Source organism: Amia ocellicauda, chromosome 21, assembly GCF_036373705.1.
Source record: "Amia ocellicauda isolate fAmiCal2 chromosome 21, fAmiCal2.hap1, whole genome shotgun sequence".
NCBI classification, from domain to species: Eukaryota; Metazoa; Chordata; class Actinopteri; order Amiiformes; family Amiidae; genus Amia; species Amia ocellicauda.
Window position 1 is genome coordinate 7447678 of NC_089870.1, and position 17856 is coordinate 7465533.

At 39.5% G+C, this 17856-nt stretch overlaps 1 protein-coding gene across 1 annotated transcript; it reads left to right on the plus strand.

Moving 5' to 3' along the window:
• Positions 1 to 1011: 1011 nt before the first annotated feature.
• On the plus strand, positions 1012 to 17229 carry LOC136716824 (bcl-2-modifying factor). The gene is made up of 4 exons (XM_066694218.1): positions 1012 to 1306; positions 8475 to 8672; positions 9654 to 9829; positions 16228 to 17229. Exons 2-4 carry the CDS (start codon positions 8498 to 8500, stop codon positions 16342 to 16344), a joined length of 468 nt encoding a protein of 155 aa, XP_066550315.1. The 5' UTR covers positions 1012 to 1306; positions 8475 to 8497; the 3' UTR covers positions 16345 to 17229.
• The last annotated feature ends 627 nt before the right edge of the window (positions 17230 to 17856 follow it).

Consider the following 17856-nt stretch of genomic DNA (forward strand, 5'->3'; position numbering starts at 1 on the left):
GCTACCTTATTCAATGATTCACACTTTACTTAACAGTACTGAAATGTATTAATTTGTTTACATATATTGGATTTTTTAAAGAAGCATCCATGAGGGAGTGGAACTCTTGCTTTTTATAAGGTTTGCTTTTAATTGGATGATACTTTACATGGCTTTCATGGGGAAAGAGGTTCATGCTGTCACCCTGTCAGCTGCCTTTCTGGTTACCTTAATGTGGCATTTTGGTTCACATACAATCCTGTGATAGAAATAGAGAAAAATACATAGCTAATAAAGATTGCTCATCTTTTCTATCACAGAAAGATCAACACTGATTTCAGGGGATGTTTTAGAATAAGTCATGCTGCATCCCCCCCATCTCGATAGTGTCACATGAGTGATGGACATTGCAAGAATTTGCAGGTGCTGGTGTTATGCGTGCTTCTCCGTGTACAACATCTATAACCCACCCTCCCCCTCTGAATATCCGTCACCTCTCGATGTCAGCCGACCAAAGCGCGGCAAAATTTAGACGCCTCCCACGGTCTGTAGCAAACGCTGCTCTGCGGGGAATTTCCCATCCATGTGTCAAAATACGCGCGGAGAGGCGGGACCATAACAAATGCGCTGATTGGCTCAGCGTCCTCAACTGACTCTCCAATCTATGAGACGCTTGCCTCTCTTAAAGCAACACATACCTCGTTCGTGTGAACGGAAAACAAACAGTGATATTAGCCAGCAGTGATTTTTGTATGTCAATGCATTATTTATTGTTATATATGTACAATATTAAACTACATACATATGTACACCCTCACAACATATATACATACAGCTACATCCACAACGGTATAGTTATAGTAGCAGTATAACGTTATAGCATTAGTAATAATAATTATAATGCAAAGAAAAACATTTACAACCATCGTTATTTCATCCGGTTTATGTGATCAAATTAAGTCGAAATAATAAGTCAATTTTATGTTGTGTTTTAAGTTCAAAACTTAATTGGTATGTGTGTATATATATATATATATATATATATATATATATATATATATCGTTTTTAGAAAGACGTTGTGGCAGCAATGAGGAGCTGCCCCTTTAAGAGCTCTGTATTTACTTTTTACTTGACGTAGTCTTCAGGGGGCGGAGCGACGCGGTGCTGACGTCTCTGAAAATGAAATTAGCTTGTTGCTGAAGGCTGAACAGTGTCAAAGTTGTTGTGGAGGGATAAGGACAAGATTTCTTTGACGGTGCTGCAGAAAAAACATTGAAACTCAAGGAAAGATACCACCGATTGCGTCGGAGGATAGATCAGCTGGCGGTGGGTACATTATCATTCCCGGCCACACGGTTCGTCTTCATCCTGTCATCAGCAAATCTGGACTGAGGTCGTTATTTTATTGTTAAATGGAGAAAATCCAATAGTCACCATCTGCAGCCAAACACCGGGTTTTAGTTGTTACAGTTGCTGACTTAGGAGCAGAGATCACGGACACATGCAGGTTGCTCCCGCTGTGTTGCGGAACCTGGTGATTTAGACAGATCTCTATTATAATGTTGCCTGTCGCGGAGCATGGCGTGTGCAAACGCGGGGACGGTGTAACGATAAGCGTGCGAGCCAGCCGAGCGATTTACAGTCGGTGGCGATTTGAGGAAGCTCGGGTGCACGTTGTTTTAGGCTGTATGTTTTAACTGACTTTTTTCTTTTTCAATTTCTGACAGAACTATCGGTTATATACAACGCACTGAATGATCAAGCGGGTGTGTATATACGTGTAAGTCTATACACACACACTTGCACACACACACTTGCTTGTGTATGACCGATTCCGTATTGTTTCTGATGAACACATACAATCATGTACACTGTCGTCTATAGGATACACGCTGTGTGTGGGGTGGAGGAGCTGGCTCTGGGAGGTGGGCAGCGGGGTGGCTGCGCACAGACGGCGGCGCTGCTCTTGTTTTGGTCGCCGGCGCTTCCGGGATGCGTCAGGCGCGAGCGCTCCCCGGCGTCGCGTGCAGTGAGAGCGAGCCGAGCGGCGCGTGCGGGTCCCACTGTCGCCGATACGACCCGATCAAACCCATCAGACATGGCCCGGTCTTGCAAACACACTTGCCATGCACTCTGAATGGTGCCCAACTAATGCAGCAGGCACCACCTTTCCCGCGATCTCCCAGGCGGTGCTAGACTCCGGTAGGGGACTGTCCTGAGGGCACGGCTGGGAGGGTCGTTCTCAGTCTGACCCCTCGGGCCGGGATCTTTCGCTAAATGCATCCATTGCCTTTTTAGTTTTCGATCTGAGATTTGTACTGTTTAAGACTCATGCCAAGACCGAGTCCTACACGATTGACGCAGAGCTTGCTGTTCGTTTTTGTCACCCAGTTGTTAAAGCCCACAGCGCCACAGAGTCAGGGGAGAGACCCGAATAATGCCGAGTCCAGACGGAGATGACCGGGTACAGCGCAGGACTGATTAAATGCATTATAAATTAACTTATATAACACTGGGAAGTCATGCAGCCTGGCACAGTGAGGGCAAATCGTCAGCTTTTGAACTGTGTTTGCTTATACAGTTATATTTGTGTCGGAACAACTGCTTAAAGCGCAATATGAAAGCGTATGTATGTGCTTATTAAGATAAGTTGTTATTTCCCGTGTACCCATTTAAAGTGCGGACTAACTTCACCGATAAGCCTAATGGCTTTTGGACGTGCGGATGGGCTTTTATAAAATACAAAATATAGCACATTTCAACTTTCTGTGGTGAACTAAACACATGGCAGAGTTTACGCTAGTTTTGTCATTGTTGATTTGTCTTTTGTATTAACTCTGGTCCGCATGATTGGTTTAGACACTAATTAATTAATTAATTGATATTAAATGGAAGAGCGACAATGAACAGAAAGTGTCCAGCGCAGCTCATCGCAACTGCCTCGATACATCATGTAGGGTTAGGACTATAAAGTGCCGATAAAGCATATTTCTGCCCGTCTTTCACTATCTGTCACATTGTTCACATTTTATAAGCATTAGCCTGCAAACGACGCACTGCATGCATTTCGATGGAGACCGTCTATTATTATACTGCTATACACATATATTATCTATACTTGTTTTGCACAACCGTTCAAAATCTATGTCGAAATCTTTCCATGCAATGGGGGAAAAAAGCTGGTCGCACAGACAGCAGCTTTTCTGTGATGAATGCTATAAAAACACGCTGACAATTGCAGCAATGCGAAAATACATTGTGAGCTTTCTCCTATATACAAAACGTCGCATTTTAAAACTGTAGCGAGAATAGTATATCTGGCTTTTCTTACATACGCACTGGCTTCATTCGTTTAATGTTTCCGTGAGCAAAGGAAACAGAAAGGAGCTGTACATCTGTAGTTTCATTGAAGACACAACAGCAGCAAAAACACAGCTATAATGAATCGTGGAGTTGTATGCATGATAATAGTATGTATGACAATGATTTTTGTAAAGTGATTGTACTAGCAAAACGTAAACCTACCTTAGCCTCCCGAAGCTGCCTAACTGCGCCTTTTTCACGTTATCAATTTTACGGAAGGACTAGCGCCCCCTGTCGGACATCGAAAGTTATTTCTCTTTGCTAACACAGTCGTTTGATTAGCTGAGACATAATAAAGCCTTTTAAACAAATGATTTATTCGGCACATTGCAGTTACAACGTCAGTGTATGCGGTTTATGTATTTCGTTTTATTAAATTTGCATAGGGACTCACACAAATTAAAGCCATTAAGGACATGTGATAATAATCAGAAGTTAGTAGACCTTTTAATAGCATGCTAGAATGCACCCACATACCATAAAACATAATTGAATTGTGAACCAGGCAGGTTTTTATCAATTGCAACTGAACTTTAAAAACCAGGCCAAGTCCCTGTCCAATGAATTGTCCCACTATTCATGCTTGTGTGTTTAACAGTTAAAAAAAAAAAAAGAAAAGTTTTTGGGCGTGCAGGGGATTTGAGATTTTAGAAAATGATGCAACTTCTTTTCTGTGTTGGGTGAGTCAGAGTAGCCCTTCAGCTGTTTCTGCTGGGTCCTAAACAAACACTTTTTATGGCTTTTCATTTGGAAAACTCAGCCACAATACATTGACCTGGACTTCAACTATGGCGACAGTGTTGTTAAATAATTATAGTGGAGTCCAAATCTGATATAAAAATTGGACTGCTGTGAACCACTGACTATAGGGCAGACTTTTAGATACACATGCCATAACCACAGCCCTTGTTTTTTAAAGTTTGCTATATGCTCTGATTCTTTGCGACTCACGTTGTGAGAAAGGGGAAGTAGCATGCTCAACTGTGAGCTACAACACACTGGTTATTCTGCAAGTTCTCTAAACATGGTCATGAAAATGATATTACATGCTGATATCTTATATATACATTCTCAGCAAAGTGTATTACATTTATGGAACGAGTCAGTACTGAAACAAAATACTAGATAACAATCCAGTGCCTGCTTAAGGTCAGATTTAACACTGACTGCATAGCAATTTTGTAACTTCACAGTGAGATGTATTTTTTTTTTTTTTGCATAGGAAACATTGTAACCAGATGGGCAGCCAAGCAGGTACATTCAGGTAAAATAACAAGGTTACTGAGTGTCCACACAGACTTCTACATCTTGATTTATATATATATATATATAGTTTTTATCCCAGTCCAGACTGTTGGAATTAAGGACAGAAGGGCGTACTGTGTTTTGGAATCTCTCGCTGTTCAGTTTTCTAAGAGGCTTGGGTTCTCAGGCACAGTCATGACACACATGGTAAAGTACAGCGTGGACGATTGCAGCAGAGGGTGCTATGGGCTGCCTCTGCATGTGGAGTTATGACATATTTAAAGACATCCCTTTGACAAGCATTCTCATCCATGCTGTCTGTAATCTACATTGCACCCTCCCTCTATTAAACAACGGCTGCTATTGACACTATACAAATGTCAGGTACTACTATAAAATATCAGCAATACCGAAATAACGAAGGTGAGTCTGCTGACTGCAATTTCTATATCCATCTCCTGTGCCATTTCGCAAGTTGTCTTCTGTTGGTTTTGCTGGTCCTGAGTTCAAAAGGATAATTTCCAAAAAGGCCTAATAGGGTTTAATTGGCAGAAAGTTTAACAGATGTTACTCCATACAGTTAGTTGCCAGGTGATGGGTGGCATACAACTTCATATTTAAATTAGAATGTTAGTTATTTGTATTACAATTTTTAATTCATGTACTACTTATCTAAGCAGTGCACACTGCAATTTTACTTTTTTGAATGCTTCAAATATCTGGCAGTATTCCGGTTAATCACAGCTCATTGTATGTTAAAACTAGGTCAGAGGAAATCAACCTCTTGGAGAGTGTGGGACTTCTGTTTGGAAACAGAGCCAGTGGTTTTGAGAGGGGAAAAGGTTAAGCCTTGTGCTTAATTTGTTTCCTGAACAAAACTCCAGAATAGAGAAGGTAGAAACCAGTACAAAGTTGGCATAGTAAGGAATAGATGGGGGAAGATTTTTGTTTGTAACATTTGTACCACTGTAATCAACCAGAACTGATTGCTATTCATTTTCAGTAATGACTGGTTATGATTACGTTGAGAGAGTACAGAATTTCAACTGTAAGGTTGATGAAGGTGTATGGCAGCAGAAAAACAAACTTTGTTGGATTATTCCTCAGTATGGAATACTACTGTAGTTTGTGATGCTGCTGACGTTGAGGAATGTGTGTCTTTTAAACAGTTGCAAACTTAAGTGCAGGCCTTCAGGGCTTGAAGGCTCTCTTACTAGGTTATGCAATTTGACAGGTACTAGTGTCTGAGCATGGTGAAGTGTAAAGAAAAGAAAGGTGTCCTTCAGAAAAACAATAACTGTTAATATTAATAGTGTTTATTCAAGAGCAAGGCTTTTACTGTTGCTTGGAATTGAAGCATGAAAAAGACAGTGTTCTGTTTTATCATGCTATTGGTTTGATTTTAGCAATACTTCAGCATACCTTATCTTAGATACTAGCCATTACTTGTCTCTCGAACCTAAAAAAAACAAAACAAAAATATATGTTGATTAATACAAATATATTTTTTGTTCATGTAAAAAAATAAATGTTGAATTACCTCTTTGTTTGGTTTAATGGAGTTAGTGTGTGGGATTTGTTTCAGGATGCTAGGCACTTACGCACACAGACAAAAAAGAAGATTGGCAAGTGGTTGAGACAGCAAGGAAAAGACAAGATTCACGCCTTTTGCTGCCAATCCTCTGCTGCGATAACTGTAGCAAAGAGCAGCCCGACCGCAGCCAGCGTTGTGGTTTCACTACTGTGTCAGATGCTGCTATTTATCTACATCACAATATGGCCTACACTACAAATCTGTAGTTTTTGCCTTATTGCCTCCTATTTTTAAATACAGGATAGGATTAAAAAGAATTTAATCAAATTACCGTAGGTTTTTTCCATCGTACTTGTTAGTGCATATTGTCATTGTGCTAAGTTTTCTTTGGATGGACAATTTCCATTCGGCCTCTCATTAGGGGGATTGAATTCATTGTGCGATTTTATTTATTTATCCCCAATTTATGCAAAATACATTTCTGAGTGCTGAACATTTCGAACGTCTGAGACTTTGAGACTTGAGATAAGGATCAGGATAAGGATATGTAGGCCTAGACTGTTGGATGTATTTGTCACTTCTTGATGGCGTTGAGTCGGTAAGACCTAAGAAGGCTCAATGACTCATTTTATCAATGCTTCTCCTGCTTCAGCAGTGATGTTTTTTTTTTTTTTTGGAAACCTTACAACTGCAGCATGGTTTTCTGAGAAGCTTGGAAAGTTTATTGAATTTCTTGAAATGGGCTGTGACCCTCTAAAATGCCACCTTAGCTTTTTTGGCCTTTTTCACCCTGGACCAAGCAGCAGAATTCCCTCTTGTACAAGTTCAATCTTCAATCTATTAAAAAGAGTGCAGAAAGGACCGCATTATTCTTGTTATCTCGAATGCATGGTACCTCTGTCATGCTAGAGCTGGAAAGTCCATGAAGCTGCTTTGTTGGAGGATATGTTACACTGGCAAACTAGTTCACATAGATAACCTTTCCTGTTGGCTGTTACCCAGCAGAAATGTGGTTTTCCCTGAATGAGAGGGCACTGAAGAGATAAATGTTGAGTTTGCATAATTGCTAAGAGCAAGGACTTCAGATGGGGATCTTTAGATGGTTCGCTACTTATTTGCAATGATCTTGCAAATGTTAGGAAACCACATGAGAGGATTATTTGTTCTTAGAGGCCGTCAAGGCGCCTGATGTTGTTAGTGCTGGCACAGTGCATGCACAGTTGGTATTGTGCTTTTGTACCCCTAATTTGCATATAAACCAGTGGAAATTCAACTGCTTGAACTTTAAGGTTTTCTGTTTTTGTAATGTCTGTTTTTGTCAGAGGTGGAAAAAGAATCCTCAACGTTTTGCAAAACCGGTCAAAAAACCCTGAAAACACGTTAATAAACGTATGGCATTCAAAATCTACACTTTCACGATGTTTTCTCCCCTAGTATTTATAGTAAGACAAGCATACACTAAGCTTATTATCTTATTTACATCCAAAGAGAACTAATATGTTACAATTTGTTATTACAGAGTTTTAAACAGCTTGATGGACATAGAAATCAATGGTGTGAACAATAATAATAATATTATAATAATAATAAAATAGACCTTGACACATTTTTCACACTGCAGACTGAACTGTCAGTTAAAGGTAAGACATTGTGTATAGGATGCATTGTGTGCAACACTTACCTATCACATGTCTAGGTTATGATTTACTGTGGTTTTCTCCTGTCAAACACCTTTCACGCTAAGTACATCCAGACCTAGCAGCTGTTTTCCTGTGGAGTATTGTTTCATCCACTGCCGTCATTCATAGATTCTTTCTGCATTCATTTACAGACCTTCTTTTCTGGGTGGGGCAATAATTCCCACCTGCTCCATTCAGACTGCCTGGAGTGAGGCATTCAGCTAATCTAGTTATAGTTTGAACTGCACAGGGATCGTAGATGAACTGTCAGTAACTGACCTGTTGTTCACACGGTTACTCAAAATTTAAGCAGCTAAGGCAGAGACAAATCAAGACATTGACTTGCGAATGTAAAACTACAAACCAATGAGCTATTTTGTTTGTATTTCTGAATAGTAGAAAGTGGCCTTTGACAATAAATTAAGGTGCAGTTGGTTCCATATTTGTAAGTTACAATTTGTGAACAGGTCAAAATTTGGATTTGGCTTGGGCCCAAGTTAGATTGAGGGCCCAAGTTTGACATCACCTCCATGATTGGTGCATTTTAAGTGGGAAGTATTTTGATTAATTTGAAAAACTTTTTCTTTTTCCAGGACTTTTTATCAGGTGCTCCCAAAAAAAACAAAAAAAATGCTGAGCAGACCATAAAGCCATTTTTCTTTTGTAATTTTAGGCAGACTATCATTAAGGCTTGAGATGGATGATGACGAAGATGACGTTTTTCCCTCAAATTTCTCGCACTGCTGGGGAACCCGCTTCAGGGAAATAAAGTTTGCAGATAAGGGCACGCAGACGCCAAGTCCGGTCTTGGGACCAGGTGACAGTATGTTGCCGTGTGGCGTCGGAGCAGAACCTCGGCGGCTTTTTTACGGTAAGGACACACATAATCCTGGTCTTAAAAGTCATATAAACATGGTTGTACTGAGATTTGGAAGTAATACAATCCCATGGTATGTATCTTGTCCTGTTTCTCTATATCTAATGAAACTTCCCTATTAGCGCACCTCAGCACGCTTCTCTTTCTGATATTAAGATGCCCTGAGACAATACTGTTTAAGTCTTTCTTTTTGTTTTTTGCACACAACCCGTATTAAATGTGTACATTTTCTAGTTAAATTACTTAACCTTGAAGTTTCCTCACTGGAAATTCCCTAGAAAGAAGTTCCTTAAATAGGCTACTTCTGGTAAATGATCACAGTAATATGTTTTCATCTTTCTCTTTCAGATTATTTATTTTTCCGGGAAAACAATTAATCATTGTGTATTGTAATATTTAGGCATAGAATCTGTTTAAAGTTGCAGATTGTGAGACAGTGATGCCCACGGTATGGAGTATATATGTTTTAAAGGTCAGTTGATTTGATTTTGTCATCTGGCGAATGTAATTATAATCCAGCTCAGTTTATCATGAGGTGACAATCTGCTCTGCCTTACAACCTCAGGGAATTTGACACATTTTTGTGTGTGGCAGTTTAATACCTGTTATGACACAGAGACATCCAAACCAGTGTTTTGCATTTTAAGAGCAGTAACAACAAAACAGAAGGATAAGTAAATGTTGTGGCTGAAAGAGAAACTGGGCCTCCTGTCTTTGTTTATCTAACTGTCAGCTTGAAGTGATACCTTTTCAAGTTTAGCACCATAACAAATAATTGCTTTATTATTATTATTATCTTATTATTAGTGAAATGCAAGAAACCAACAGAAAACACAGCCTGAGAAAGAGGCCTGCTTGTGTCTAGTCCCAGCCTACTGTGCCACCGGGATGAACATCAAGAAATTCCCTTCATCATCCCAACTCCACTGCCTGAAGAAATGTTATTGACCTATTCCATATGTTCTGTCTCTCCAGGTAATGCTGGTTTTCGGTTGCACTTCCCAGCCCATTTTGAGCAGGCCAGAGAGGAGCAGGAGGAGGAAGAGGAGATGGGCGAGGCGGAAGGGCAGCCAGTGCAGACTGCGGAGGTCCGAATCGGTCAGAAGCTCCAGAAGATAGGAGACCAGTTTCACCGTGACTATCTCCACATGGTAAGGGAGAAGGCACCCTCAAAATGGCTGACCATGACATGAGAGTTATCTGGTGATTCACAGCATTTACATCAGTGTTCCACTCTCACGGCCCAGCCCTTCATTGAGGATTTGGGCCTTTATTTTTGGTCTTAAAGGTAACTTAGCCTCATACTCTTCCTGTACTTTGTTAATTGTAATAATATTTAACCAGAAGAAAAAATACTACTACTACTAAAACCACACTTTTTTTTGTTTTTAATTCCAGATATCTTGTCTCTGTGAACCACTGAACCACTCTGACACTAGTTTTGAAATTATAAAAGCTGTGTTGTGTGACTGTGTGAAAAATCTCAACAGGGAAGCATTTATTTGATTTCGAATTGAAAGTGGCGAGGCTGTGCTCGGAGACTAGTCATGTGCCCTTCCTGTTTTCTTTTCTTTTCCCTTTGTGGGATTGTATGCCCAAAAAGCCGTCGCCTCACCAGGTGGTGTGGTAAAACTCAGTGTGACGTACTTGAACATTAGCGGTTAGGGCAAAATGACTGTTTTGTTTTTACACTATGTATACCATTATTACGGTATTAACCCAGGAAAAAGCAGGTAGTAATTTGCTAGTCGTGCGGTGAAAGCAGAGGTGATCTCAGTTCAGCGCAATGATCCCCAACTTGTATCATCTTGTGTCTGCGAGCAAACTCCTTGATGGAAATGTTCAATGTAAAGTCATTGGAAAAGCTCTCCTGAGGTGAGATGAATGCAGAACAGGACATATGGGGATGTATGCATTGATCTGTGTAGGTAACACATTTGTTTACATCCTTTTCCAAGAATTGAATTTCAGTGGACAATTCTAGATGCGTGTGTATTTTTCTGTGAGTGTATGTTAAAAAAAAAAGAAGAAGTAGCTGGACAAGATAAACATGTTGTAACCCGATACCTCACGCGTGAGTCTGAAGTGCAGCTGTGGTTTGGGAGTCTCCAGCGAGTCCTGCCAGCAGCATTAGCAGCACCGAAAAAAACAAAAAAAAACACACGCACAAGAAATACTGATTTCCCTACAAACCCCTGATTTCCCTGCAAATCCCCGAGGCGTGCTTGTAAGGCCGGTGTTTGGGGAGAAGGCGTCTCTCTCATCTCCTGGCGGGGGAGGGCAGGGTGGCGTGAGAGACCCAGGCGCACCGCTGAAATTGGAGTTGTGAGGCGTCGGGCCAATCGCTAAACAAAAGACCACAAAGGACAGCTCATTGGGGCTTCAGGTTTTCTGAGTCTTACTTATCTTAATCCGTCTCCTGCCAATAGGAGCCGACAGTCTTGTGGTTGTACAAAAATTCACCTTAATCTTTCCTTCTGGTGCTACCATAAATAGTATTTTATGTCATAAAACACTGTCCCCACCGTAGACGTTAAAGATATGTATAACTGATATGATTTGAGACACTGGGTTCAGACGAAAGCACTTAAAATTTTGGAATTAAATCTTAATTTGTGTCTTTAGGTGACATGGTAAAATGAAAGCAAAAGGGAGCTTGTACCAGTTAAAATGAATGTTACATTATTGCCCATAATATTAGTGCCCAATCTTGTATAGCTTGGTATGTTGGAACAATATATTGTTACAGTGCAATTCTAATGGTTTAAAAGGAATATAATATTGTTACTTGCAACGGAAGGATGTTTATTTAATTGATCCCCTGTAGGTAGGTCAACAAGAACTAAACAGGAGCTCAAGCTGAGCTCAAGTTAACTTATTGCCAAATATTTAAGGGAAACTTGTGTTACTCTGTGGGTGTTGCTTGTTTGAGAGAGATAAGCATCACAGGTCCTGAGCATCGCAGCTGGAGTAGCATGCAAACACATAGAGAACTTAAGCCTAGCGTGCTTTAGCTCAGACATTTTTTTTTCAGGCCTTCTGCAGGCATTGTGGGTTAGGGTGACGTAAGTGTGCTTGGCAATTGTGTAATTATCAGCATGCCCCCAAAGGAAAGCTTGTTAAGTAATCTTAACGATGCACAATAACACATGCCACTGGCTAATTGATTTTTAATTACTGTAATAGACTAGCAGAAGAGAAGAATGGAGACTCCTCGTGTACTAATTCGCATAGAGCTCCCTGGATAGTGTCTCTCTCGCTTGGGATCCCAGTGAGTGAAGAACTGCAACATGGCTCGGTGGCATCCCATATCTATGTTGTGAGCAAAACAAAACATAAGTACATTTACATTTTACTTGCGAAAATTGATCATTTTTGGGGGGAGTTGTCGTCTAAGAGTACAAAACCTGTCTTTTGTAATATGCACTGTTTTGTTGTGTGTATATGAATGTAGTCCTTCCTTCGCGCTTCACTGAAATAGATGTAGTACCTGAGGCAGAAGTAAACTGAATAGGCAAATTAGTGTCAGTTACGGTGTCAATAATGAGGATAATTATGAGATGCCAGCCACAGTTTATAGAGAGGAAATCTAGAAGAGGCCAGATTATATTACAGTGCCTAAAAAGTTTTGAGATGTGGCCCCCCTTCAGCGTAGTCCTAAAGACTCTGAAAAGCTTGTATAGAGTGTGGATTAAATGTCACCCCCTCTTTGTGTCATATCATATTAGACCCTCTTTTGTTGGTAATCTGTTTTTCTTTATGTTGGACTACACTTGTGTGGTACATATTGCTAAGGGAAAAACAGAAATGAAGAAGAAAACAAAATAAAAATGAGGAATGTTTTTGGTGTCACATTTCCAGAGAGCCATTGTCTCTGTCACACACACCTATTAGTCACACAGTTCTGTCAGGAACATAGTACTTTAATACTTTACTGGGGACAACCCTTGAAGATTTTTTTTACTTTTACTTTTAATGGCTAAAATAATAATACAAATAATTAATAATAATAATAATCAAGAGCATCTCTTCGCTTTTACATACTTTGTGTAGTAAGTAACCATAAGATTTGTATTTATTTACATTTACTCTCATAAGACAAAGGATTTTAATGAAATTAATATCTATATCAGTTATTATAAAATGAATTCTAGTTTCCCCCCCGCAACCCCCATCGCTGAACCAGACATGCAGTAATGTCCTTCTTTTCGTGGTAAAAAGCTGTAGATGTGTTGCGATTGTAGCAAATGAACTGTCACTAACTGATAAAGACTTGGGGATTGTGAGCAGTGTTGAGCAACAGCTACCCATTGCATATGGCGTTCGATAAGATATGTGGCCGCACTGTGAGAAACCCAGCAGACTGTGTCTGGGTAAACTCTCCCTGTGTTTATATCTCAGGCTAAATATAGACTCTGAGTCATCCCTCCTAGCCAGTAACGTGACTGTTACCCAGAATGCTTTGCTCACCTGACTGAGTCTCAGCCAGCACCCACTAGAGCTGAGCATAAAGGTCAATTACTGGGACTTTTTGGCAGTCAGTTCACTATTCATAAAGAAAATGCTCCAATTTGGAGATGTGAAATAATGTGTTTGTTTAAAAGTTGTTGTGCCTTAAAAGATAATTCCTTGTAGTCAAGCATATTTAATGTTAAAAGTTGTGACAAAGTTGCACTTTTGCATGGTGACACTTTTAACAACAAAGCTTTCTTACCATATCTGCACTAAGATTTAGAACTGAGCCGAGTACTTTGGTACTTCTTAGAACCAAACCGAAATCAGCTGGATGCAATATCCTGTCTCAAAACAACACAAACATAATGGCGAGGGGGCAAGGATGAAACCAAAGCTGGGATTGTTTGCAGTGGAGGACCTCAGTATGTGTCCTAGTCTGTTTGTGTGTAATCCCATTACTCGAGGTCCGGTTGTTTATTTACTGTACCTGTTTAGTGTGGTAACCAGGGAAACAGGGTGGGGGATAGCTGCAGACTTGTTTTTATCCTGTGTGGGGGAAGCTGAAGTGTGTCCTGGTAGTAGAGGGGCATGTGAGTTCAGTGAGTTTCTGGTTACACCTGGTGACAAGTTATTGTCTCACAGCCTTATCTGTCTCAGAGTAATCTATAAGATCACCATACCCGGTGACCATCAATTTATTTTTATGATATTAGGATTGAAGAGACATGTTTTTCTCTAAAAGTATTGCTACATTTTTTACAATTCAGTCACCATATCCTATCAGGTACTGTGTGTAGGTGCTGGGTTATGGTCATAGAGATGAAGTACTGGCACTTCCTTCTGATTTTAGAGGATGTATGTAAAAAGTAAGTGCACGGGACGTATGCAAGAGCGCTGTTCTGTAGAGGCTTATGCAATACATTGAAATGGTGTGTCATAACATTTAAGACCTATGGAAAGAGTTATTTAACGACAACGGAACAGGGAACCCTGTGATATAAATAGGTTAGTGTTTGTGAAGTTTGTTTGGCCTATGACCTTAACATTTTAGATAAAAAAAAAAAAAAAAAAAAAACAATTGATGACTGAAGTAGAATCTGAACATATTTGGGAGAGATTAATTGGCTCTCTTTAGAATGGACATCTTGGCTCTCATGAAGATATATTTTAAAAAACAAGATTACCCTAATCCTATTCAGTGCAATTACCTTATCTTGGATTTTCAATCATTATCCTCTAAATAGTAGAAAATCCCATTAGCTCTAGTGTCAATAAAAAGACACTATCAGCAATCTCCATTTTCATTATTCGCAGACTGAAAGGCAAGGTGTCTTTTTGAATAGTAATATGTAATTGAACTGCTTCTAAATGGGCTTTCACAAATCATTTTTGCTTCTAATTGCCTCCATTTCAGTTGAAAACACCCTTTGCCAGGATATTTCTAATAGATTCTTAATTATTTGTCCTTTTAATGTGTTTTTAATTTGCTTTTACTTTATTTGTATTTGTATTCAGTTTGTTTTATACAGATAAGGCTTTATATCTACTACACAATTAAAGTGCAATGTTACTTTCCTCAGTCTATGTCTGTCAAGTGTATAATTGTGCAATCCAGATATGATGTACAAAGAAATCCAGTTTTTATTTTGCACTGGTTGATAAGATCATTTAGAAGGAATCATATGGTTTATCATGGAAGTTTCCTCTGAGAATCGATTTATATTGTTTTTGCACAAAGGGTAACTTTGCTTTTGAGGTTATACAAAATTGATCATAGTTTTGAAATGAAGGACTACGATTGGTTGTCAGCACAATCTGCATGATCCTTCCGTGTTCTCTGTAGCCACGCCTTCCTCAGGCAGTGCCTCCCAGCCTATCGTTCCTGTTGCTGTGAAGCTCTGGCGACAGCGTTGTGCTTGGGTTTGCTTTTTGTCCTCAGTAGAGTTGCAGCAAAGGAACAGCTACAAAAAAAGTGGTACCATTTATGGGTATTTATTTTAACCTCGGACAGAGATCACAAGTTACCAGAACTCCTGAGAAAGCAATGCCCTGGCACTGACCTCTCACTCTTGCAGAGTGCTCAGCTTCCGGTCTGCTGATCTGAGTTTCCTCTCTGTTTTGAAAAGACAGAATGTACAAGTATGCAGAACTCCTGTAGAAACGTGTTTTAGGACTGTCAGTGGCTGCTTAGGTTACACACACACACACACGCACACACACACGCAGTTGGATTTAAACTTCATGGTCACTTTACAAAAACGTTATTGCCCCCCAAGGCTTTAGGAAATTGTGTGTTGTCGTGCATATGGAAGGCTCAGTCATTTGTGTGTTCAGACAGTGTAACAAAAGGGCACAAGGAATCGCGTGGGCAGATGTTTTGAAAATATTCCTGTTCTCCGTCCATGTTTGACTTTGACATGTTTACAGTGGTTTGTGAATTACATTATCTAAAACATAATATAATTTAAAGCATAGTGTAACCCACAACCCACATACTGTACAAAATGAAAATCTGGATCTTTAATTCACTTCCCACAACCTTAAAGTACATTCTTGACCAAAGAGTTTAGATACAGGTCTTGGTTTATTACAGCAAGTGCTAAATATATGTTTTTATCATTAACTTAATTTATGAACAACTACTATTAGTGTATAGATTAGGGTCCCAACCAATAATAACAAATAAAGCACAATGTATGTTTTTAAATTCAAATAACCTCCAGCTGAACATTATTTTGTAATATGAAATGTCAGTGTTAATTACTGTATATATATTCACTGAGTCACTCCAGCATAAAAAAAATTGTGTACACTTTTGACAATGCAGAAAAGGTTACAGAAGTGTGTATATTTTGGGTACCCACACAAATACAATGAACTTCCTCCAATCTGAAAAGTTTAGGATTTTTAGAATTATATTTTTATGTTACCATACAAATCCAATGCTATTTAAATAAAATGTATTATTTGGGAGACTTAAAAAACTGTTCTGAAAAGGATTGGCGCCCTAATTAAGAAACTTGGACTAGGCCTTAGGGCATACAGACCGAGTTTCCTGACTCCCTCTCTTTTTTGTCTTTCTTTTGTGTTACAGTACCACAGAAACCAAAGGAACCAGCAGCCCATGTGGTGGAGGTTGGCAGCGGCTTTGTTCCCTTTCCTGTTTGGGAGACAAGGGAACAGGAACCGTTTACGAGGTGACCAGAGGTGAGAGGAAAAGGACTCACCCGCTGAGGGACTGGATTTCAGATGGCACTGTAAGATTGAACACGGGTTTGGAAGAAGAAGAAGAAGTAGAAAAAAAAAAAGGAGATCACCGCAGGACGGTGATTACATTTTATATACTTTTAAAAGATTTTCCACGAGGAAGCCATGTTGTTCATGAGATTCTTTTACAGGAACATGTCCCTATTTTCTTAAATGTGTAAAATACTATTTTGTACAGTAATGTTGGTCTTTTTTGCACTTCTGTATGTGTACATCTTGAACAACCTCCAGCTGTCTTGGGAATGCCTTATTTTCTCCTTTTGTGGGAGGATGACTGTTAAAATGGAAGCAAAAACAATTTATACAATGTTGGCAGAAGGGGAAATGGACTGGGGAGGTTGGTTGGGTCCGAGGAGTTGGGAAGAATGCTTCTGAATCCGAAACGGGTTCGGGGATTTGTTTTCTGAAGTTTCCCAGGTAACCAATGGACTTGACAACAAATGAATTTCCAAAGAAGCAGTTCTAGGTTTGGAACAATACTTTTGCACTGTCAGTTTGTGCTAGTTTTTTTAGCATTTTGAAATGCTGATTTCATGTTTTCTTTGTGTTTTTTTAACCCCAGTCCTATTCAGTGCATTCACAATCACAGTGTGTTTCAGTGGATTCATATGTTTTCCGTTTATATTTTCAACACCTTGGTGGACATTAGAGAAGAAGATGCCTGTTCTTTTGAATTGCACAAAATCTGCAAGTAACGCTTAAACCAACCTCGCTGTCTTGAGCTGCTTGTATATAAAAAAAACTGTCATCAACAGCTACCAATTTGCAATATCAGCAGTTTACAATAGATACAATTCTCTAAATTCTGTACAAAAAAAAAAAAAAAGAATCCGAAGACTTAAATTTTAGTTTAATTTTGAAGGCCAGGGAAGCTTGTGTGTTCACTTTTGTTTCGAAACACAGTGTGGAAAACAACCAGCTTATGAAGTCAAAGCAATTAAAATGACTCTTGTCTGGAACACCTACGCAGTCTTACACAAGAGAGGAAGTTTTCACTACACCTTGCCACACTTTGCAAGGTGATGCACACTGAACAATGCCACTGCTTTATTAAAGTACAGGGAATATTGATGGTTAAGTGACGTACGCGGCTACTGGAAGTGACACTGGTGCTAGTCTGTTATGCTTTAAAGCAGAACTTCACATCAGGGAGGACAAATAATCAAAACTTGAGAATTACACAAACCAGTAATAGCTAAAAAAACACTTAATATGTAGGCCACTGCACATTAACAATAAAAAAGGCTTTTTGGCCTAAATCTGAGGAATTGGTGAGCCTGCATTGCAGTTGAGAAGTTGAGCACACTGTCAGAGGGCGGTTGCAATGTTCAAATACAAGAAGTCACTTTTTAGGAAGCCAGCAAGGATATTGTATTAATACTTAATGAAGGTTAGTGAACTGTATCTGTTTCTGATGATGAAATTCATTTGTTAAGAAAGTGGGGGACCTAATTCA